The sequence below is a fragment of the Oncorhynchus kisutch genome, linkage group LG7, assembly GCF_002021735.2.
Source record: "Oncorhynchus kisutch isolate 150728-3 linkage group LG7, Okis_V2, whole genome shotgun sequence".
NCBI lineage: Eukaryota > Metazoa > Chordata > Actinopteri > Salmoniformes > Salmonidae > Oncorhynchus > Oncorhynchus kisutch.
The window spans coordinates 45,059,402-45,084,488 of record NC_034180.2 but is presented as its reverse complement, the minus strand read 5'-3'; the positions used below and the strand labels follow the sequence as shown (position 1 = coordinate 45,084,488).

The 25,087-nt window shown below is 40.4% G+C and overlaps 3 protein-coding genes and 1 long non-coding RNA gene across 6 annotated transcripts in view; 3 read left to right on the top strand and 1 right to left on the bottom strand.

Annotated features, from left to right (window-relative positions):
• The first annotated feature begins 773 nt into the window (after window positions 1-773).
• LOC109893805 (interphotoreceptor matrix proteoglycan 1-like) lies at window positions 774-3,711 on the top strand. The gene is made up of 4 exons (XM_031828085.1): window positions 774-847; window positions 1,104-1,306; window positions 1,383-2,972; window positions 3,098-3,711. The coding sequence occupies exons 1-4, from the start codon at window positions 774-776 to the stop codon at window positions 3,709-3,711; spliced, it is 2,481 nt and encodes an 826-aa protein (XP_031683945.1).
• Window positions 3,712-13,727: 10,016 nt separating this feature from the next.
• On the top strand, window positions 13,728-15,612 carry LOC116374596 (interphotoreceptor matrix proteoglycan 1-like). The gene is made up of 3 exons (XM_031828084.1): window positions 13,728-13,733; window positions 14,669-14,888; window positions 15,398-15,612. Exons 1-3 carry the CDS (start codon window positions 13,728-13,730, stop codon window positions 15,610-15,612), a joined length of 441 nt encoding a protein of 146 aa, XP_031683944.1.
• Window positions 15,613-17,703: 2,091 nt separating this feature from the next.
• Window positions 17,704-21,177, top strand: LOC116374706 (uncharacterized). The gene is made up of 3 exons (XR_004210663.1): window positions 17,704-17,887; window positions 19,636-19,719; window positions 20,664-21,177. It is a non-coding gene; the product is annotated as an uncharacterized LOC116374706 (long non-coding RNA).
• A 1,458-nt stretch (window positions 21,178-22,635) lies between these two features.
• LOC109894652 (unconventional myosin-VI) overlaps window positions 22,636-25,087 on the bottom strand; it is a 111,896-nt gene continuing 109,444 nt past the window's right edge. For all 3 annotated transcript variants that reach the window (XM_020488278.2, XM_020488279.2, XM_020488280.2), the window contains one exon: window positions 22,636-24,872. In XM_020488278.2, coding sequence (XP_020343867.1) covers window positions 24,673-24,872 — 200 coding nt within the window. In that variant the 3' untranslated portion in view covers window positions 22,636-24,672. The remainder of the gene's footprint in view (window positions 24,873-25,087) is intronic.

Here is a 25,087-nt window from a genome sequence, read left to right as displayed (position 1 = left end):
TGGAACAATCCTTAAGAAGCCTCATTGCATATTGATTTTCATAGGCACAGAGGAAAATGTGAGCAGTGATTTGAGATAATCACAAGCTCCTTCAGCAAAAACAGTATCGAAAGGATTGCAAATATATTTTGCAGGCATACAACATTTGTGAATGACTATTTATGCCTTTTCCTAGTCTAGAATTTCTAATATGAACCTTTAATTAACTAGGCGATTCAGTTAAGAACAAATTCTTATTTACAATGACGGCCTACCCCAGCCAAACTCTAACCCGGACGACGCTGGGCAAATTGTGCGCCGACCCATGGGACTCCCAATCATGGCCGATTTTGATACAGCCTGGAACAAAACCAGGGTCTGTAGTGACGCCTCTAGCACTGAGTGTCTTAGACCACTGCACCACTCGGGAGCCCAAAATGAGCTTGTGAGCAAATGAGCTTGTGATTTTTAAGAAGCTTACGATAAGGGTAAATCAAGCAGTGTATTGGGCAACATCAAAAGACTGAGTTGGAATTGTAACTCCAGAAAGATAAAGTGTGTAAGTAAAGCTCATGAATGATTCCTAAAGAAAATGCAAGTCTGTTGACGGCACATAGATGATCCTACAGTGAGAGCCATTATATAATGAAAGTTATTTTTCTGTATTGGCTATATCTTTTCCATTCGTGTGATGTTATTTTGCTTACAATGATTATTGCCCCAGAGAGAACACTGCATGAATCGAAGAAAGATGTGTTACCTAAACATAACCATAAAATGTATTTTCTCCACAGATGGTTCACGTTTTTGACAAACTTCCTGGGTATAAAGATCTTCGTGTTTTGGGATTTCGGTTGGTTGAATTTAGGTAGGTTGTTCAAGGAACTGTGAAAGTACTAACAAGTCAGCCAAATCTTTCATTCCATTGAACAGGCTCCATTAGACATACACACTCTCTGCGCAGAGTAATGCTGTCTCATTAGCAAAGGAATAATAAAACAGTGTTCCATTAGTCAGAGGTCCCTCAAACTTTGGCATTTGCTATATTTGCTAAAATGCTTAGATAATAAAAGCTGTCAGAAATACATACTATTTCCCTAATATAAGCTCTGCTTTGTTGACAGATCTGATGATGTGTCAGTCCGCTATGCTGTGGTGTTTGAGACGAATGGAGAAGACCATGACACAGAATCTAAAACCACTCTAGAACCAGGCACAGAGACAGTTATTTACACAAACGGGCACAGACTGAAGGATCTGGTTTCCAAGGCCTTGAGCGAAGAGACATCCCTGCCTGTGGACATACAAACACTCAGTTTTGAACCTGGTAAGCTTCATTTAAAGCTCAGGTCAACTGGGATATAATCTTTGAAGAAACGCTAACTTTTATGTTTTCCCTTCAGATCCCACTGTTTCTCTACGCAATGAGTTGGAAGCGACTACCTTGGAGACCTTACTAGAGGAGGTTGTTGGGCACACTGAAGGTTTCTTACCAACTGTTGCTGTCGGAGAGGAATTTCTTAAAGATTTTACAGACACACCCGAGGAACTCACTGTTGTGCCCTTAGGTGACTCAGTTACTGTTCTCCTCACCGAGGCTACCACTGCCTCCCCTGCCATTGAAGTAACTCCCAATTCTCCCCAAGAGGAACTTAGTGAGGGTCCTCCCTCAGAAGAAGTAGAGTTGTCTCCAGTGGCGGCTACAGATGAGATGCTTGAGGTAGATGCTACAGAGGAGATGCTTGGGATAGAGGAGCCTGCAGTGGATGTTACAGAGGAGACGACTGAGGTAGAGGAGCCTGCAGTGGATGTTACAGAGGAGACGACTGAGGTAGAGGCTACAGAGGAGACGATTGAGGTAGAGGAGCCTGCAGTGGATGTTACAGAGGAGACGATTGAGGTAGAGGAGCCTGCAGTGGATGTTACAGAGGAGACGACTGAGGTAGAGGAGCCTGCAGTGGATGTTACAGAGGAGACGATTGAGGTAGAGGAGCCTGCAGTGGATGTTACAGAGGAGACGGCTGAGGTAGAGGAGCCTGCAGTGGATGTTACAGAGGAGACGACTGAGGTAGAGGAGCCTGCAGTGGATGTTACAGAGGAGACGACTGAGGTAGAGGAGCCTGCAGTGGATGTTACAGAGGAGACGACTGAGGTAGAGGAGCCTGCAGTGGATGTTACAGAGGAGACGATTGAGGTAGAGGAGCCTGCAGTGGATGTTACAGAGGAGACGATTGAGGTAGAGGAGCCTGCAGTGGATGTTACAGAGGAGACGACTGAGGTAGAGGAGCCTGCAGCAGATGTTACAGAGGAGACAATTGAGGTAGAGGCAACAGAGAGGACGCTTGACGTAGAGGAGACTACAGTGGATGTTACAGAGGAGACGACTGAGGTAGAGGCTACAGAGAGGACGCTTGATGTAGAGGAGCCTGCAGTGGATGTTACAGAGGAGACTATTGAGGTAGAGGCTACAGAGAGGACGCTTGATGTAGAGGAGACTGCAGTGGATGTTACAGAGGAGACGTTTAAAGTAGAGGAGCCTCCAGTGGATGTTACAGAGGAGACAATTGAGGTAGAGGAGCATGCTGTGGATGTTACAGAGGAAACGATTGCAGTAGAGGAGCCGCTGGATATTACAGAGGAGATGATTGAGGTAAAGGCTACAGAGGGGACACTTGACCTAGAGGAGCCTGCAGTGGATGTTAAAGAAGAGACATCTGAGGTAGAGGCTACAGAGGGGACACTTGATGTAGAGGAGTCTGCAGTGGATTCTACAGAGAAGACGATTGAGGTAGAACAGCCTCTAGTGGATGCTACAGAGCAGACAATTGATATAGAGAAGACTGTGGATGCGACAGAGGACTACCTTTGGGTTTGGCCACCAGTTACAAGAACGGCTGTTACAGAACAGCCTACCACCAAAATGATTACTCTCTTCCCCCCTGAGGAAGATGCTGAGGAGACCCTCCCAACTGTTGAACCTAAGGAAGATGAAGGTAATGTTCTGCTTATAAACCAAGTGGCAAAATTTATGGAAGCATTTTTTGATTTCAATTTCAATCTTTTTGATTGAAATGGATTTGTATGTCATTTTCTGATATTTTTTATTTTATTTAAAAAGGACCCACAACTACTGAGGCGGCTTTAGAGAAGCAACCAGACGGAGACAATCAAATGATCACCACTACAGCATCTCTACACGTAGAACCTGCATCCATCGAAACATTCACCACTGTTACACAATCACCAAACATGCCTTTATCTGAGGGTGATGTCATCCAAGCAGAGCCTGAGGAAGTCCCCTCAGCAAATATTCCCCCTGGACCTTCAGAAGGATGGGACACACTCCAAGATGAGGAACCACTTGAGACGGACATGGATATCTCTAATGACTCGGACATACAGGAGGATGTAGAAAAGGTAGAGGACGGTACAGAAGCCGCCAATACGCTGGACGAGTTTGGCAGTGGATTAGAAGGCCCATTTGAGTCCACCGCACCCCCAGCACTCACACACATGAACACTCCTTTAATGGCCAGTACTGGAAAAGCCAAAGAAATGGTGGTGTTCTTTAGTTTGCGAGTCACTAACATGATGTTTTCAGAGGACCTGTTCAACAAAAGCTCTCCTGAGTACAGGTCATTGGAGAATACCTTTCTTCAGCTGGTAGGTAAACACATATTTGTGCTCGATATTATCTCTCTGCATGCCTTGTTGTCATACCTGTATTTTTAGCTGCAAGCTCTTGTTTCAAACTGTTTGATAAGCTAATTGTGCATTAAGCAATGGTTGGATGTGTGAAGTGAAGTGAACATTTAAGTAGCCCCAAGTGAGTAGGGGCTATTTTTGAAACTAGACAAGTGATGATGTAAGCCTGATTACATTAATTAATTAATTAATTAAACCATACTGGTGCTATATGTTAACAGCCAAGTACATTGGGGTAGAGTTCTCAGAGTTCATCAGAAGACCTGTCCATATAAAAAACTGGCTACATTTTGTTTTACTTAGAACCAGTTCTCTGAGCCCAGAGACTCGCCAAATCCTGGAGCCAGTAAATCTGGGACTGGGAGACAGAGGACGTTAGCTTCAATACCGGTATTTCCATATTGGAACTATTTCTTTCATGTCTCAGAGAGAGCATGGCCTATTTATTTTCTAAATGTTCTGTACATATCTCAAACATGTATTAGAATCTATCTTAGAATTTACTTTCATTGACTAACATTTGCCTGCGAGTAGCACTTGACAAAAATTAACATCTCTACAACCACTGACTCATTTGTCAACGGTGTTTGGCTAAATGATACATACAGTACTAGTGAAAAGTTTGGACACACCTACTCATTCAAGGGTTTGTCTTTATTTGTATTCTTTTCTACATTGTAGAATAATAGTGAAGACATCAAAACTATAAAATAACACTTATGGAATCATGTAGTAACCAAACAAGGGTTAAACAAATCTATATATAGCGACCCTTTGCCTTGATGACAACTATGCAAAGTCTTGGCATTTTCTCAACCAGCTTCATGAGGTAGTCACCTGGAATGCATTTCAATAAACAGGTGGTGTGTCTTGTTAAATATTAATTTGTCGAATGTCTTTCCTTCTTAATGCATTTGAGCCAATCAGTTGTGTTGTGACGGGGTAGGGGTGGTATACAGAAGATAGCCTTAGTTGGTAAAAGACCAAGTCCATATTACGGCAAGAACAGCTCAAATAAGTTAAGAGAAATGACAGACCATCATAACGACATGAAGGTCAGTCAATGTGGAAAATGTCAAGAACTTTGAAAGTTTCTTCAAGTGCAGTTGAAAAAAACATCAAGCGCTATGATGAAACTAGCTATCAGCTATGATGAAACTAGCTATCATGAGGACAGCCACAGGAAAAGACCCAGAATTACATTAGAGTTAACTGCACCTCATATTGCAGACCAAATACATGCTTCACAGAGTTCAAGTAACAGACACATCAAAACAGCAACTGTTCAGAGGAGACTGCGTGAATCAGGGCTTTATGGTGGAGTTGCTGCAAAGAAAACACTACTCAAGGACACCAATAATAAGAAGAGACGTGGTTGGGCCAAGAAACACAAGCAATGGACATTAGACCTGTGGAAATCCAAATTTGAGATTTTTGGTTACAACCGCCGTGTCTTTGTGAGACGCAGAGTAGGTGAACGGATGATCTCTGCATGTATGGTTCCCACCATAAAGCATGGAGGAGGTACGATGGTGATTTGCTAGTGACACTGTCTGTAATTTATTAAGAATTAAAGGCACACTTAACCAGTATAGCTACCACAGCATTCTGCAGCGATACGCCATCCCATCTGGTTTGCGCTTTCTGGGACTATCATTTGTTTTTCAACAGGACAATGACCCAGTACACATGTCTTCACAATTATTCTACAATGTAGAAAATAGTAAAAATAAAGAAAGACCCTTGAATGAGTAGGTGTGTCCAAACTTTTGACTGGTACTGTATCTGCAGTTACTGAAATGTACTTTTAGTAATCAATGTAAAGATATAACGATTTCTTTCATGTCTGTTCGTCTTTCAACAATTTTTTTGTTCTATGTTGTTGATTTTGTCTAAGACAGTGACATTTGCCTTAATTCTGTGCATTCGGCTCAAGTTTTGGTTTATCTGGGTCTCATATGGTGATACGAGCTAGCTAATGGCAATGAGGTTTGTTCATAATAAACCATGTCTACGGATGTGTATAGAATTTGTAAGTCTGTCCACCAAGATTTGCCAAAGTGTAATAAGGTAAAGAAAGTTAAGAATGGCTGTTTCAGGTATGAAATGGTGTATACAGTGAATTTGTAAAGTTTTCAGACCCCTTGACTTTTTACACATTTTGTTCCGTTACAGCCTTATTCTAAAATGCATTTAAAAAATCACTCATCAATCTACACACAATACCACATAATGACAAAGCAAAAACAGTTTTTAGAAATGTTTGCAAATGTATAAAAAAAAATTGAAATATTACATTTACATAAGTATTCAGACCCTTTACTCAGTACTTTGTTGAAGCACATTTGGCAGCGATTACAGCCTCAAGTCTTCTTGGGTATGACGCTGCAAGCTTGGCACACCTGTATTTGGGGAGTTTCTCCCATTATTTTCTGAAGATCCTCTCAAGTTCTGTCTGGTTGGATAGGGAGTATGTTTGATTGGGTTCAAGTCCGCACTCTGGCTGGGCCATTCAAGGACATTCAGAGATTTGTCCTGAAGCCACTCCTGCGTTGTCTTGGCTGTTTGCTTAAGGTCGTTGTCTTGTTGGAAGGTTAACCTTCTCCCCAGTAGGAGGCCCTGTGCGCTCTAGAAACTGATTTTCATCAAGGATCTCTCTGAACTTTGCTCTGTTCATCTTTCCCTCGATACTGACTAGTCTCCCAGTCCCTGCAGCTGAAAAACATCTGAAAAACATCCCCCAAAAACATACCCACAGCATGATGCATTCTGGCCAAATAGTTCAATCTTGTTTCTCATTGTCTGAGAGTCCTTTAGGTGCATTTTGGTAAACTCCAAGCAGGCTGTCATGTGTCTTTTACTGAGGCGTGGCTTCCGTCTGGCCACTCTACCATAAAGGCCTGATTGGTAGAATGCTGCAGAGATGGTTGTCCTTCTGGAAGTTTCTCCCATCTCCACAGAGAAACTCTAGAGCTCTGTCAGAGTGACCATCAGAGTGACCATCAGGTTCTTGGTCACCTCCCCGACCAAGGCCCTTCTCCCCCAATTGCTCAGTTTGGCCACACTCTAGAGCTCTGTCAGAGTGACCATCGGGTTCTTGGTCACCTCCCTGACCAAGGCCCTTCTCCCCCAATTGCCCAGTTTGGCCATCCGTTTCTAGGGGCACAGGGCCTCCGACTGGGGAGAAGGTTAACTGAGCAATTGGGGGAGAAGGGCCTTGGTCAGGGAGGTGACCAAGAACCCGATGGTCACTCTGACAGAGCTCTTGAGTTCTAGGAAGCGTCTTGGTGGTTCCAAACTTATTCAATTTAAGAATGATGGAGGCCACTGTGTTCTTGGGGACCTTCAAAGCTGCAGACATTTTTGTTGTTGTTGAATTTTTACCCCCTTCTTCTCCCCAATTTCGTGGTATCCAATTGTTAGTAGCTACTATCTTGTCTCATCGCTACAACTCCCGTACGGGCTCGGGAGAGACGAAGGTTGAAAGTCATGCGTCCTCCAATACACAACCCAACCAAGCCGCACTGCATCCAACCCGGAAGCCAGCCGCACCAATGTGTCGGAGGAAACACCGTGCACCTGGCAGCCTTGGCTGGCGCGCACTGCACCCGGCCCGCCACAGGAGTCGCTGGTGCGCGATGAGACAAGGACATCCCTACCGGCCAAGCCCTCCCTAACCCAGACGACGCTATGCCAATTGTGCATTGCCCCACGGACCTCTCGGTCGCGGCCGGTTACGACAGAGTCTGGGCGCGAACCCAGAGTCTGTGGTGGTGCCACTGTGCCACCTGGAAGGCCCACTGCAGACGTTTTTTAGTACACTTCCCCAGATCTGTGCCTCTACATAATCCTGTCTCGGAGCTCTAAGGACAATTCCTTTGACCCCATGGATTGTTTTTTGTTCTGACATGCAATGTCAACTGTCCGACCTTATATAGACAGGTGTGCGTCTTTCCAAATCATGTCCAATCAATTGAATTTACCACAGGTGGATTCCAATCCATTGTAGAAACATCTCAAGGATGATCAATGGAAACAGGACCTGATCACAATTTCGAGTCTCATAGCAAAGGGTCTGAATACTTATGTAAATAAGCTATTTCTGTTCTTTATTTGTAATACATTCGCAAACATTTCTAAAAACCTGTTTTTGCTTTGTCATTATGGAGTATTGTGTGTAGACTGATGAGGAAAAAACATTATTTTATATAGAATAAGGCTGTAACATAACAAAACATGGAAAAAGTCAAGAGGTCTGAATCCTTTCCGATTGCCCTGTATGTCGATATGGGCAGCAGTATGTCAATATGGGCAGCAGTATGTCCATATGGGTGGCAGTATGTCCATATGGGTGGCAGTATGTCCATATGGGTGGCAGTATGTCCATATGGGCGGCAGTATGTCCATATGGGTGGCAGTATGTCCATATGGGTGGCAGTATGTCCATATGGGCGGCAGTATGTCCATATGGGCGGCAGTATGTCCATATGGGCGGCAGTATGTCCATATGGGCAGCAGTATGTCCATACGCATAGCAGTATGTCCATATGAGTGGCATTATGCCCATACGGCCAGCAGTATGTCCATATGGGTGGTATTATGTCCATATGGGCAGCAGTATGTCCATACGGGTAGCAGTATGTCCATACGGGTAGCAGTATGTCCATACGGGTAGTAGTATGTCCATACGGGCAGCAGTATGTCCATACGGGCAGCAGTATGTCCATACGGGTAGCAGTATGTCCATATGGGTAGCATTATGTCCATATGGGTAGCATTATGCCCATATGGGTGGCATTATGTCCATATGGGTGGCATTATGTCCATATGGGTGGCATTATGTCCATATGGGTGGCATTATGTCCACATGGGTAGCATTATGCCCATATGGGTGGCATTATGTCCATATGGGTGGCATTATGTCCATATGGGTGGCATTATGTCCATATGGGTAGCATTATGTCCATATGGGTGGCATTATGTCCATATGGGTGGCATTATGTCCATATGGGCAGCAGTGTGTGCTCTCTTATCACTTACGCAAGAAGACGAGAGATAAGATGTTGTTATCAATATCCAGGTTTAAGTCTTTAAAAACTACAGTGAGACAATTATTTACATCCATTGTGTTTTTTTAGGAACATCCAACTATTGTGGACAGCTTAGAAATGTGCTTGGAATCATTTTGATCTTGTGCTCTGTAGGCTTTTGTTCTCATTATGCATCACAATGTTTGTATTAAATTCTGACTAGTGTGCATGCTTGCTTTAGCTTGCTACATGCATTTGAAAGAGGCATTGTGGTAAAGGAATGTTTGGTAATTTTGGGTAGTTATTAAAAAAACACAAGCCACATTAAAATATTATTTTCATATGTTGGCTACTTATGTGTCCGCGTGTGTGAGTAGGACTGTAGAAGTGGATAAACTGAATAAGTTGTTGATATTGCTAAAGCAGGAAAGTCTCCGTGTTTTGTACAGTTGTGGGGTGAGACTCGCTAAACTCCCTCATTGCTAATTGTATGTGGACAGCCCCAGGTTGGTCTGAATCATAGAACCCAATAGACTACTATAGACAATGTTACCTTCAGGGGGTTTATCACTGAGTAAGAGCCTTTAGGTAATGCTGGTTAGCACAGGCACCACACACATTTTACAAGAGTACTTTTTAGTGGTCTCAATCAGCCTAGTTCAACATAAGTCAATTGTGTTTTTGTGTGCACGAATATACGGTTGAAGTCAGAAGTTTACATACACCTTAGCCAAATGCATTTAACTCAGTTTTTCACAATTTCTGACATTTAATCCTAGTAAAAATGATTTGTCTTAGGTCAGTCAGGATCACCACTTTACATTAAGAATGTGACATGTTGGAATAATAGTAGAGAAAATGATTTAGTTCAGCTTCTATTTCTTTCATCACATTCCAAGTGGGTCAGAAGTTTACATACACTCAATTAGTATTTGGTAGCATTGCCTTTAAATTATTTAAATTGGGTCAAACGTTTCGGGTAGCCTTCCACATGCTTTCCACAATAAGTTGGGTGTATTTTGGGCCATTCCTCCTGACAGAGCTGGTGTAACTGAGTCAGGTTTGTTGGCCTCCTTGCTCGCACACGCTTTTTCAGTTCTGCCCGTACATTTTCTATAGGATTAAGGTCAGGGCTTTGTGATGTCCACTGTAATACCTTGACTTTGTTGTCCTTAAGCCATTTTGCCACAACTTTGGAAGTATGCTTGGGGTCATTGTCCATTTGGAAGACCCATTTGCGACCAAGCTTTAACTTCCTGACTGATGTCTTCAAATGTTGCTTCAATATATCCACATCATTTTCCTGCCTCATGATAACATCTATTTTGTAAAGTGCACCAGTCCCTCCTGCAGCAAAGCACCCCCACAACATGATGCTGCCACCCCCTGTGCTTCACAGTGTTCTTCGGCTTGCAAGCCTCCCCCCTTTCTCCTCCAAACATAATGATGGTCATTATGGCCAAACAGTTCTATTTTTGTTTAATCAAACCAGAGACATTTCTCCAAAAAGTACGATCTTTGTCCCCATGTGCAGTTGCAAACCGTAGTCTGGCTTTTTTATGGCGGTTTTGGAGCAGTGTCTTCTTCCTTGCTGAGCTGCCTTTCAGGTTATATCAGTATAGGACTCGTTTTACTGTGGATATAGATACTTTAGTACCTGTTTCCTCCAGCATCTTTACAAGGTCCTTTGCTGTTGTTCTGTGATTGATTTGCACTTTTCACACCAAAGTATGTTCATCTCTTGGAGACAGAAAGTGTCTCCTTCCTGAGCGGTATGACGGCTGCGTGGTCCCATGGTGGTTTATACTTGTGTACTATTGATTATACAGATGAACATGGTACCTTCAGGCATTTGGAAATTGCTCACAAAGATGAACCAGGCTTGTTCTGAGGCTGCTTTCTTTTGATTTTCCCATGTTGTCAAGCAAAGAGGCACTGAGTTTGAAGGTAGGCCTTGAAATGCATCCTCAAGTACACCTCCAATTGACTCAAATTATGTCAAATAGCCTATCAGAAGCTTCTAAAGCCATATTTTTCTGGAATTTTCCAAGCTGTTTAAAGGCACAGTCAACTTATTGTATGTAAACCTCTGACCCACTGGAATTGTGATACAGTGAATTATAAGTGAAATAGTCTGTCTGTAAACAATTGTTGGAAAAATGACTTGTGTCATGCACAAAGTAGATGTCCTAACCGACCTGCCAAAACTATAGTTTGTTAACAAGACATTTGTGTAGTGGTTGAAAAACGAGTTTTAATGACTCCAACCTAAGTGCATGTAAACTTCCGACTTCAGCTGTACATGTACAGTATGAGATTTCAGGTACGTCTTTACAGGATATAGGCAGGATTATAGGTAATAGCATGGGTGGTACAATCGGTTCAAGAGCACAAGAGAGAACAAGCTTTCCTCCCAATACAAATAGGTTGTAAGGAATTGGTACGTCATCACATTGTTTACGTTCAGCATTACCATTGCTATTTGGGACAACCCTGCCTCCTCAAGTACAAACCATAATCACTTAAGCCCAACGAAGATAAACACTGCTTTCTTTTAGATATCTGCATTCATACCAATTGCAATTGCAGCTAATGTTATGAATCTCGTCCAACTTGCCCTACATCCGACATCTATATTTGGTTTTAAGGCTTAGCTTGAGTTTGGTAGTGGGAAATGTTCTTGAATTCCACAGAAGTGCCTTAACTTTGTGTTATGTAACGTCCTCGGGCTTTAACATGGGATGGATATCAATACAAATTGGATTTCCTGCTCTTACTAACAGGGATCCAGACACTGCAGAGTAGAACGGAAGCGGGAGTACTGGAGGGCAGAAATCTACTGGTGCAGTCTTGAAATGGAACATGTTGGTTATGTAAGATTGACTTGATATTGTGATATAAAATAGATAAAAACATAAGCCTGTCAGCTCATACTAATTCAAATCAAACCAAATCAAATTGTATTGGTCATATACACATGATTAGCAGATGTTATTGCGGGTGTAGCGAAATTCACAGCACAAAAGTTTGGAATACTATAGAACAAACTTGTGTCACAATCACTTTCTACTATGCATTTAATGCATTGCAATGTTGTGGTGCAGGACAAAATGCAGGACAATTCCTGGATTTATCTATTAGAAAATTGTGAACTTCTGCTGCATTACTTTTAGAATATTTCATTCAATTTAACTAGGCAAAAAGTTAATTCACTATTAAGTTATTTTATAATTTGATAAAAAGGTAGAGTTACACAGCTGCATCCAATAAAGTTAACCAGACGTCTTGTAATTTGAATCAGCTACATATCTAATAAAAACATCCATACTCCATCTCCAATCTTAAAAACATCCATACTCCATCTCCAATCTTAAAAACATCCATACTCCATCTCCAATCTTAAAAACATCCATACTCCATCTCCAATCTTAAAAACATCCATACTCCATCTCCAATCTTAAAAACATCCATACTCCATCTCCAATCTTAAAAACATCCATACTCCATCTCCAATCTTAAAAACATCCATACTCCATCTCCAATCTTAAAAACATCCATACTCCATCTCCAATCTTAAAAACATCCATACTCCATCTCCAATCTTAAAAACATCCATACTCCATCTCCAATCTTAAAAACATCCATACTCCATCTCCAATCTTAAAAACATCCATACTCCATCTCCAATCTTAAAAACATCCATACTCCATCTCCAATCTTAAAAACATCCATACTCCATCTCCAATCTTAAGTGGTTGCCCAAACCAGGTGTTCAACATTAACCAGTGTGTCCAATTATTCTGCAAAAGAATGTTTTCTGCCAAAAACGAATGTGGTCAGAAGTTTGAATTGGTAAGTATTCACAATAGTTTTTGTAAGTATAGTTACTACTGTATGTTTTCATAATAGCTTAACTGTCCTTTAAATGGGCTAGCAAGACAAAGGTCAACAAACGTTTGAATTATTTCAATAGAAAGCAACACTTGGTCAGTCAATGTAAATGCCAGTTATGGCAAGTTCTGACTAATTTCATTAGGTAGTTCCAGTTCAGGCCCATTTAAACGAAAAATCCATTTCTGTTAAACGTCGTACCCCATTTGTGATGTATCCTAGAGCCCCCGTTGTCATTCTACTTATTTTACTCCTGTCTCTACTGGTTTGTGTAGCAACCAATAACATTGGAAAAGGAGGTTTAAGTAACTTCATAAAAAAATACTACCCATTTGTTTGATTAGAAAATGTTAACTGCAAAACATTTTCAATAATTGAGAATATGGTAGGGTGGTTTCACCAGGACATCCAAAAAAGAACCAGTAGATACACGTGTAACATCTAGACCAGTTTAAGCGAGTTTGTCATGCATCCTGGAAGTTTGTGTACACAATTGAATGAACTCAATACTAAGAAAAACTGTATTTTGATGACATAATGTACTGTAAAAATATTATGTTATTTACTCAAATGAACATTGAAAGGTTATTGCTATACGCACCTAGTTTGTGCAAAGCAGGGCATTAAGACTACAGCAACAGTGAGGATTGCGAACTTGTTGGATTTGAAATGCTGAGGCACGTGGATGTACCTAAGCAATACCCCTGCTAGCAGCACGTTTGCTGGGGGCCTTACTACAGTATGGAGCATGGTGCTCTGCGAGGTGAATGAGGTTGTATGAGGCCCATAGGCTGTGTTTAGACAGGCAGCCCAATTCTGATATTTTTTGGTCTTTATTGGTCTTTTGACCAATCACATCATATCTTTTCACATCAGATCTTTTTCAGAGCTGATCTGATTGGTCAAAAGACAAATTAGTGAGATAAAAAAGATCAGAATTTTGCTGCCTGTGTAGACTCAGCCATATTGACCTGGCCCTGGTGATAAGTGAAGTAACCCAATCAGATACAGCTCCATAATGCCTCTTAACTCTTGGTATACAGGCATTGAACAGCTGCGTTAAAGCACCATCATGTTTCCTTCTCACAGTATTTGGTATTCCTGTAGTTCTCGCTTGTCTAAATGCAGGTACCTTACTATTGAAGACGAGCGAGCAGCTATAATAGTGATGCTCAGTCTATTATTCTTGCTGGCAGTCAAGGTCATTTTTATAATTGCCAATCAGAAACTTTCAATGGACTCGGTAAATGGAGAGATGCCATAGATATGGCTAGAATAGAGAATTTGACAGATTTGAAGATTGTTCTGGTGGATTTGAAAACGGTTGTATTGTTGGTTTTTGTATTTGTTTCATGGACAGATTTTTGTTGACAGATTTGTCGTTGTACAGGTCTCAATGGCCTGGTCGGTTTCTTACATTCTAACCTTTTCTCTTTTAACTTGGATCTAACTAACTTCTCACAGAAGGGATACTAACTAATGCATGGTTTTGTGCTACATTTAGCAATGTTGATCATTTCAAGCCTGTAATTTGCATGGTTTTATTGTGATGAATGAGATTATGTATGCATACATTTTAGCAGTAAAAAAATGTGCACTTCTGTTTAAATGACTCCAAACTCAGTGAGAAGAGAGAGAAATATTGGATAAAACATTCATTTGAATTCAAATCTATTCATTTGAATTCTTATACCCATATTAATTCACTAGTCCTTCATGGGGATGGCATTGGTGATGCTTTTAAGATTACTTTCATGTAAAATACTGTATGCCAAATTGGCGTACTCTGTCCCAAATCACCATAACAATGGCCATTACATAGTTTTCTCATTTAAATGGTGTTTGCCATAATGATGCCTTGAGGACTACCATGCCAACCAATACCATTTCCTCCTTAAAGCTAAAAGCGAATCAAATCAGTTTAGTTTAGTTTTGAATGTCAACAGAATTACTAGTCAAATTACCGTGAGAGTGGAATCCCACATGTGAATGAAAGGGAAGTGCTGAAGCATCAAATGTGTGCAATATACCCATTCATTTAGTTAATCTCCCCTCTTTTCCAGCTTCTCCCATATCTGCAATCTAATTTGACAGGATTTAAGCAATTGGAAATCCTCAACTTCAGGAATGGTAGTGTTGTGGTGAACAGCAAGATGAAAGTAGAAAAAGATGTGCCACATAACCTGACACAGGCCGTTCACTGTGTGCTAGAAGACTTCTGCAACACTGCATCCAAACGACTAGACATTGAGATTGACAGTCGCTACCTGGACATAGAACCTGGTAAGCAATCTCTATATTGGCCTCAGAATGTGCTCACTGTCATAGACAGAAACAGCTCCTATCTAAATGATGGGGTCCCGGAGGATTAATTATACTTCTAGAATGCTCAATCTGGAAAGGCCAAAAGAATGGCACAGCAGCATAACTGCATTGTCCTCTGCAGATGATGTCAAAAATCATTACTCTCTAGTCTCACAAGCACTTCCCTGGCAAAAACCTCATTACCTGCACCTTATTTAAAACAGACACCTTTTTTCACATCAATCAACGTGCCCTCCAGTTTCTCCTTGGTCAGTGCTATCCGGGATCCTTGGGACGTTCCTACCCTAACCCCTAACCTTAACCGTTTCATTTCAACTTCAATGTGGGGTATGGACATCCCAAGGATCTCCGATAACATAGGACCATTTGTCCTTTGCATGCGAGGACAATGAAGGAACAAATCGGGGAGAGAGAGAGGTGAACAGCATTTCATTAATGCGAATGAATTATCCTCTTGCTCATTTCAGCTGACCAAGCAGATCCCTGCAAGTTCTTGGCCTGCAATGAGTTCTCCCAATGTGTGGTAAACAGTTGGACCCAGGAGGCTGAGTGTTTGTGTGACCCTGGTTACAGCACTACGGACGGTCTGCCCTGCCAGAGCATTTGTAACTTGGAGGAAGAATACTGCTTCAACGGGGGCCTTTGTGACATCATCCAGGGTCATGGAGCCACCTGCAGGTAGCCACGAGCTAACCGGCCAAACAGAAAGCTACGGTCCTCACTTTCCCCCAACTGAAACACTAGCAACATAGCTCTTCTTGATGTTGTCTTGCACGAAAAAAAGATATATGAAATTCTTCAAGAGCTCTTCGGATTCAACAATGCTCCAGCACGTGCCCTAGGGCTTTGTTGAATCTGAAAGCCATTTTTGACATATTGAGATATACTTTTTTTTATTTTTTACTGTAGTAGAAGGAACTATAGCCAATGGGGTTGACACTAATCCTGTTTTACTGTAGTAGAAGGAACTATAGCCAATGGGGTTGACACTAATCCTGTTTTACTGTAGTAGAAGGAACTATAGCCAATGGGGTTGACACTAATCCTGTTTTACTGTAGTAGAAGGAACTATAGCCAATGGGGTTGACACTAATCCTGTTTTACTGTAGTAGAAGGAACTATAGCCAATGGGGTTGACACTAATCCTGTTTTACTGTAGTAGAAGGAACTATAGCCAATGGGGTTGACACTAATCCTGTTTTACTGTAGTAGAAGGAACTATAGCCAATGGGGTTGACACTAATCCTGTTTTACTGTAGTAGAAGGAAGTATAGCCAATGGGGTTGACACTAATCCTGTTTTACTGTAGTAGAAGGAACTATAGCCAATGGGGTTGACACTAATCCTGTTTTACTGTAGTAGAAGGAACTATAGCCAATGGGGTTGACACTAATCCTGTTTTACTGTAGTAGAAGGAACTATAGCCAATGGGGTTGACACTAATCCTGTTTTACTGTAGTAGAAGGAACTATAGCCAATGGGGTTGACACTAATCCTGTTTTACTGTAGTAGAAGGAACTATAGCCAATGGGGTTGACACTAATCCTGTTTTACTGTAGTAGAAGGAACTATAGCCAATGGGGTTGACACTAATCCTGTTTTACTGTAGTAGAAGGAAGTATAGCCAATGGGGTTGACACTAATCCTGTTTTACTGTAGTAGAAGGAACTATAGCCAATGGGGTTGACACTAATCCTGTTTTACTGTAGTAGAAGGAACTATAGCCAATGGGGTTGACACTAATCCTGTTTTACTGTAGTAGAAGGAACTATAGCCAATGGGGTTGACACTAATCCTGTTTTACTGTAGTAGAAGGAACTACAGCCAATGGGGTTGACACTAATCCTGTTTTACTGTAGTAGAAGGAAGTATAGCCAATGGGGTTGACACTAATCCTGTTTTACTGTAGTAGAAGGAACTATAGCCAATGGGGTTGACACTAATCCTGTTTTACTGTAGTAGAAGGAACTATAGCCAATGGGGTTGACACTAATCCTGTTTTACTGTAGTAGAAGGAACTATAGCCAATGGGGTTGACACTAATCCTGTTTTACTGTAGTAGAAGGAAGTATAGCCAATGGGGTTGACACTAATCCTGTTTTACTGTAGTAGAAGGAACTATAGCCAATGGGGTTGACACTAATCCTGTTTTACTGTAGTAGAAGGAACTATAGCCAATGGGGTTGACACTAATCCTGTTTTACTGTAGTAGAAGGAACTATAGCCAATGGGGTTGACACTAATCCTGTTTTACTGTAGTAGAAGGAACTACAGCCAATGGGGTTGACACTAATCCTGTTTTACTGTAGTAGAAGGAAGTATAGCCAATGGGGTTGACACTAATCCTGTTTTACTGTAGTAGAAGGAAGTATAGCCAATGGGGTTGACACCAATCCTGTTTTACTGTAGTAGAAGGAAGTATAGCCAATGGGGTTGACACTAATCCTGTTTTCTCTCAAACATTTTAGATGTCCTGTAGGGAAATATTGGCACTATCACGGAGTGCGCTGCAATGAGCTGGTGTCACTGCCTGTAGATCCAGCCATTTTCATAGCCTGCCTGGTGGGAAGCCTCACCTTGGTTTGTGCCATCATAGGCATCTTGGTATTCATAAACAAGAAATGTTTCGGGAACCGAAAGACTGTGACTTTGGTGTAAGCAGGCCTTTTTTTATAACCTTTTTAATTGTTTTAGAGTTTTGCTACAATAGCTAGTTGTTGTTTTATAGCTTGGTTATTACGATCTTGTTATCTCCTTTGTGTTATAGGCATACAATTGCTCCCTATGCCTTTGAGAACACATTGAGAGTGAACCCTGTTTTTGAAAATGACGATGGCATCTTGACTCAAGTATCCAGCATAAGTACACCAGCACCCTCGAGTAGTGGTGCTGGTTCTTCTCAAACATCAGAGCAAGAAGCTTTTCGCGCTATTGAAAATATACATCTAAGTATTGAGGTAATCTGTATAGCTCAATTGGCTCCATATTCTAAACAAACTAATACCACTAATCCAAACCTTATGCAAACATCACCTAATGTTTACTAATTCCGCTTATGACAAATAATAATTTCGATTCACAAGAAAAAACCTTCTATCCTGGCCATAGTAAGAACAGGGCTGACAAAACAATACAAATTACAGCTTCTTTGTGATTAAAAGTAAAGCTTTAATGAAGTAAAGTACTTACATAGGTTCTGTGGTACATCTTAAAAACTTCCAGAACAGATCACATAACAAAGGCTTAAAACACTCAGAGAGGACAATGCATTGAGGAAGACCAGTCGGCTGAAACATGAGAGAGGACAATGCATTGAGGAAGACCAGTCGGCTGAAACATGAGAGAGGACAATGCATTGAGGAAGACCAGTCGGCTGAAACATGAGAGAGGACAATGCATTGAGGAAGACCAGTCGGCTGAAACATGAGAGAGGACAATGCATTGACGAAGACCAGTCGGCTGAAACATGAGAGAGGACAATGCATTGAGGAAGACCAGTCGGCTGAAACATGAGAGAGGACAATGCATTGAGGAAGACCAGTCGGCTGAAACATGAGAGAGGACAATGCATTGAGGAAGACCAGTCGGCTGAAACATGAGAGAGGACAATGCATTGAGGAAGACCAGTCGGCTTAAACATGAGAGAGGACAATGCATTGAGGAAGACCAGTCGGCTGAAACATGAGAGAGGACAATGCATTGAGGAAGACCAGTCGGCTGAAACATGAGAGAGGACAATGCATTGAGGAAGACCAGTCGGCTGAAACATGAGAGAGGACAATGCATTGAGGAAGACCAGTCGGCTGAAACATGAGAGAGGACAATGCATTGAGGAAGACCAGTCGGCTGAAACATGAGAGAGGACAATGCATTGAGGAAGACCAGTCGGCTGAAACATGAGAGAGGACAATGCATTGAGGAAGACCAGTCGGCTGAAACATGGTGCGTTCTGAGCATTTCTAATATTATCTGTTCTGTTTCGAAAATGCACCACAGGTAAATCACAGTACTTTTCTTCATTAAATCTTTATTTTTGAATCGCCAAAGAAGCTCTCCTTGCTTTTACTTCGAATGATCAGCTCTTCTGCGCTCATTTTTTTCTTTGGTTAGTTCCTTCAGCAAATTCTGAAGGAAAGTGTTTCTACTCCATAGTACAGTGAGGTATACTTTCATACCCTAAACCCATTCTATAGTATCCTCATTATTCAGTATCCATGAAATTGGATGAACCCTTAATGATAATGTAGAGATTAAATATCTGACTGTCTATCAATTCCTAAAATCTATGTGTATGTATTTAAATTCCCCTGCACATAATTGACCAGATAATATATATATATATATTGTATTAAAGTGATTTTCTGTAGAGATTCATTGTGGTGAGTCATGATCAACATACCTCAAAAGATCCTTGGTTAATTTGAGGTCATACATTTGAAGACTATTACAGTAGATGACTGTCAACAGGATACTCCATGTCAAACCATGCTGGTGAATGAGTAATAGAACCTTGTAGATGTCCAGTCAAACTCACGATCTTCCCTGGAGCACTAATATTACCCAACCTTCACCCTCAATGATTTCTTCCCTTGATATTATATTTAGTGCCAAACGCATGCCTGCATACCCCTTTAATATGCTTCTAGTGTGTTCCTTGTGACCCATGAACAGTGTAAAGCTGTGTTTATCTGATACTTTTCCCCAGATCCCCAGACAGCTCTACACAACCAGACCCGACAAGCTAGTCTCTGAAATGGTAGATTTCCATCACTGTATACCACACAACGAGGTAGGGGTGAAAATTCAGATCTTGGGCTCAGTTTGAATGTGTCATATTGTCTAAGGGTAGACGCAGGGTTGGGTAGGTTAAATTCTAAATGTAATCCATTGCAGTTGCTTGCTACCTTGTCCAAAATTGTAACCATTAACGTAAAAGTAATCCAAGAAGCAATCATATCATTTTTCAAAATGATCTAATCTGATTACAATATTTTTTTCTGGTAACACAACTGATTTCAGCGACTGTTCTTTTGTAATCACATTCCATGTAATCAGTTACTCCCCAACTCTGCGTAGACCTCAGTTGTCCAATATGTTTATATATTGTATTAAATACTTTCTAGGAAAAGCATTTCAAAGCATTAGAAGGTAAGACATCAGTTGATAAGGTTGATTCTGATTTACTACTTAACCAAACCATAGTTTCTAATGCTGTTGAGCATGATTATGATTTAGAAAATGTCAAAGTAAATCACTGGCAGTGACATTGTCCATCTAACATGAGCATAATTACTTATTAATAGGAATAAAAATGATAATTGCAATATCACTGCATGCTAAAATGAAATGATTCAAATGATTGTGTGCAAGATAACCTATAAACATTCATAACATGTATTGTTTGTAATATAGTTAAATAATATGTAATTAATCTGGACGCTATAATCAGCAGCTTGAAAGTCATTAAGGGATAATTTCACATTTAGCACTTCTGAATCTTTCTTAAAGTGGGTGTTAATAATGACATACCGGTAAGTATCTACTGTTTAACTATTTTAATTGCGTTTTTATATAATATATATATTATATATAATATATAATATATATATATTTATATAATTTACTACTGTTTAGGGTATATTTCATGTGTCAATATGATTACAAATGTTACGTGCAATTTCTGACATGAAATAACATTTGATATACCCTTTTTTCCACATGTCCACTTTTCAGACGTGGCGACCACCGAATGAGTACCGAACCTGTTGCCTGTTAAGGGCATCAGAAAACGAATGCTTTGAGGTAACTGTTCTTTGATGGCTAATTTCTTGGCACCAAGATTCTTGGTTGCTTTGAACTTGAGCGGTATACTCGAAATATATCTTGTCTCTTGGAAATTCACGTCATGGCAGTGGACTCATCAATTACTGGAATTACTGCATACATGGAGAAGTGTACCTAGGATTGGATGTTACTGGAATTACTGCATACATGGAGAAGTGTACCTGGAGTTGGATCTTACTGGAATTACTACATACATGGAGAAGTGTACCTAGGATTGGATGCATATTGCAGACGGCGTGTGGATATTACATGCTGGACTAGAAGGTTGTGTTAAGGTATACCCATCTATTTATACACAGAGTATTTTCCTAACATTGAGTTGCACCCACCCCTTTTTGCCATCAGAACAGCCTCAATTCGTCAGGGCATGGACTCTTCAAGGTGTCGAAGGCAATCCATAGGGATGCTGGCCCATGTTGACTCCAATGCTTCCCGCAGTTGTCTCAAGTTGGCTGAATGTCCTTTGGGTTGTGGACCATTCTTGATACACACAGGAAACTAATGAGCAAAAACCCAGCAGCGTTGAAGTTTTTGACACAAACTGGCTCGCCTGGAACCTACTACCATACCCTGTTCAAAGGCACTTAAATATTTTGTCTTGCCCATTCACCCTCTGAATGGCATACACACATTCACAATTTGTCTCAAGGCTTGAAAATCCTTATTTAACCTGTCTCCTCCCCTTCATCTACACTGATTGAAGTGGATTTAACAATTGCCATCAATTTGGAATCATAGTGTTCACCTGGATTCACCTGGTCAGTCTAGGTCATGGAGAGAGCAGATGTTCGGAATGTTTTGTATATTCAGTGTATATTGAAGGCTAGGAATGTTTTTCAGATACTGTATATCCTTGACAAAGGGTGTTTTTCTTTCCTCACAATGAGGTATTTATTTACAAATTGATATACATGGTGGTATTATGACCTTAGATGAGATATTGCTTTAATGTTATTCTAACCTTTGTTCAGTGTCCCAAAAAAGAAAATGAATGTAAATGTTAACGTTTTTAACTTCATTCATGTTGTTTAAAGCAGTATTCCCGTGTGTTATTTTAGCATAGTGTTGTGTAGATGCAAAATGTAGCAATACATCGGTGTGGAGAAAGTCAGTACTACAGTATACTGCTGTACTACACATTTCCACCAATCACGTGTGTTTTGAGTACAAGATCAAAAACACACTTGGTGGCTTCCCCCCCCCCACCCTTTTACATTTAATATTGAAAAATAAAGTATTTTCCTACAATATCTTAATTTGTGGGGGTCAATTGGTTATTTCATTAAATTGCTCACAATCAAAATGTATTTCAATGAATTTTCCATCAACATTGTCAAAGTATTGTTATTTTATGATGATGATTATTAGAATATCCATTCATAGTCTTTGGCTCTTTACTGCTCTTCACTTGGATCAAACAAACAGTCATCAGCCGTTTAGGAAGTACAAATAGAAGTAGTCTTGCTATTAATTACAGTATACACAATAAAAGGTAGACTACATTTATTTCCTATATTGCAGTGCAACAATCAGCATACAATAGAAGTAAAATCTGAAATGGAAAAATAGCTACAAAGATTACACTGAGGAACGTGTAATGTCAACATTATTTCACTATACAGAAAATAAACAAGGATATCACTCTCATTATTAAATTGTTAATAAATGATAACTGCTGGTCCACAATGAGATGACGGACTCATAAGAAAGTCAAATATCAGCAAATGGAGTCAAGTAATCTAGATATCAAACCTGAAGGACAAAATAACATGTACAAACGTTACAAACTTTCAACATGGTTATAGATGGGTTAGCAGCAAGCTGACATCATCACGAAAAAGATGTACGCGGGTTTCCATGGGGCAGTTGTCAGCAGTGTTTATTGTGATTCTGGACGGCCAGATTGTTAGCAAGAATGACAAACTACCTTGTGTGAAATTGTAAGTGGCTCGTTTCATCTCGTTCTTGGTACCATGTCTTGTTTTGACTGATTTAATGTCAATAATAATATGGCTAGAATTCGCTAGCTAGCTAAACAACAACTAACAATGTATTTGAGAGACAAGTGGTCATTGTGCATATTTATGTTTTCAATAAACATTGGAGATGAAATATAGTTTACATGTTGTCAACAATTTAAGCCAACACCGTCTGTTTCGCCCCATTGGCTGTGCATGCATCAGTTTTGTTGCTAAACCAACCCATCTATTTAAAATAGTTTGACAATTGCATTTTATATTAGTGGTGAACAGAAAGCGCTTGGGAGTTCCCTCAATGAAAATACATTTACAAATGCCTACAAATCCTATGATTGAAAAAATGTATAAACTTATTTTAAAAGGTCCAGTGCAGCGGTTTTTGTCTCACTATTAAATTCATTTCAGGGTAACAATTAGTACCTTACTGTAATTGTTTTCAATTAAAATGGTCAAAAATGAACAAAAAAATAGCTTCTTAGCAAAGAGCAATTATTAAGCAAGAATTTAGCTAGGACTATCTGGGAGTGGTCGGGGAAAACTGACAATTTGCTGTTATTGGCAGAGAGGTTTGGAACTCACTTTCTTACTGGACTATTAACTAATTCTCCATTGAAGGCCACATGTACATCCCATCAAAACAGGCTAAAATTTCAGACGGTCTTTTCAAACATCTCTTACACATTATCAGAATTTTCACAGTATCATTACAACCTCATATTGTATCTTCGAAATATGTATAAAACACAGGCAAATCTTGTTTTTGACTACACTGGGCCTCTTAAATGAGAAGTTCTTAGATGAGAATATATTGTGTCACCATAGCCTACAAATATAGTGCTTGAGGTTTCTTTCACCATGACATATTCATAGATAATAGGTAGACTCTACCACTGTGTGGCCTTCTCTGTCCCACTATTGTTTGTGGAGATATGTTCTGATGAAGGTTGGCTGCCGGGAAAGCTCAGCTATAATTAAATTACATTTGCATCTGACTGGATGTGTGCAGATACTTTTTCCTGTTTCTCCAACTGTGACAAAAACAAAAAAATTGAAGATATTCGGAAAGTGTATATTTTCACAGCACCCCAAAGTGGTTTGTGCTCCACTTAATCTATGAGAGTTGTGGGTTAACAATGACATGCATAATTCAGTATTAGCTAAAATTAAGATGTTATTGTAGATACAGTATAAAAAATACAAAGAAAGTGTAGTAACTAAATGTAACATTTCCCAGCAACACTGCAGCAACAAATAATCTGTTCTATTTGGACAATAACACTACTTATGACCTGCTTTATGCTGAAAAGGTAAACCCGAAATCCTAATTATACAACATAACATGTTGACACAATCAGTTATTCCCAGAGCCCATAAAGCCAAATATTGTAACATTTATTCAATCAAATATAACAGTTCCAACAGTGCTTCGTTTTCATTTAGCAATGAAACAAGGAAGTGCAGCTTTGAAACGTGTCTCAATAATATCAAATAGTTTTAAGGCCTCGAAGTAAAGATTTCATTTAAACGTAGCCATTGCATGAAAATGGGATGTATATTGGTCTTTATTTTCACACAACAAAATAAACAAAACCCACAAAAATGACAAAAATCTACTTTTAAAAAACACAACAAAGAACTAAGTAAAACTTTGAAATGCCCTCGGTGAGATGACTAAAAGCGTTGACTGATTTTGGGAAACGCTGGGCTATCTGTGCACGTTTTGGTTTTAGCCCCAACATTACACAGTTGATTATTCGAATCAGCTGTGTAGTACTTGGGCAAAAACCAAAACATGTACCCCTTGGTTTGGGAGACCCTGCATTAGCCTGAAGGGCTGCTATGATAGAGGGTGCTTCTGCTCTTTTCCCTTTATTTATTGCCTTCCTACTGAGCCTATGGACATGGGTGGTCCCTCTGGTTCACTGGAGGAGGTTCTGTAGCATGGCTGTGGCATACGTGGGCCTGGCCTGCTTGCTTTCGATGGCGTTTCGCAGGTATGTGATCCCGTCGCAGCGTTCCCAAATCTCCTCAAACTGCCGAGGCAGGATCTCAGCCCCTCTCTTCCGGGTCAGCCCGGTCTCTTCCAGGCTTAGCTCACACATCTCCATGTCGTCTTTCCCTGAGGATGGAGGGAGGGAGAGAGATAGAGAGACACTGACAGTCAAAACAGGATTTAATAGGGTAGGGAGAATGCATACAGAGAATATATATCATTGAATAGGGATATTTTCAGGACACACGCACAAAACCATCTACTTGACACACTCATAATTACTGACCAACTAAATGTAATAACTAAAACATGCACTAATACATACTGCGCTTAGAGTTTCA

What these genes read in the sequence shown, in the direction of transcription:
- LOC109893805 (XM_031828085.1), top strand. Translation starts at nt 774, where the DNA reads ATGGTTCACGTTTTTGACAAACTTCCTGGGTATAAAGATCTTCGTGTT. An exon ending in TTTCGGTTGGTTGAATTTAG is followed by an intron (nt 848 to 1,103) that starts GTAGGTTGTTCA and finishes CTTTGTTGACAG; the next exon opens with ATCTGATGATGTGTCAGTCC. An exon ending in TGAACCTAAGGAAGATGAAG is followed by an intron (nt 2,973 to 3,097) that starts GTAATGTTCTGC and finishes TTATTTAAAAAG; the next exon opens with GACCCACAACTACTGAGGCG.
- LOC116374596 (XM_031828084.1), top strand. An exon ending in CTACCTGGACATAGAACCTG is followed by an intron (nt 14,889 to 15,397) that starts GTAAGCAATCTC and finishes TGCTCATTTCAG; the next exon opens with CTGACCAAGCAGATCCCTGC.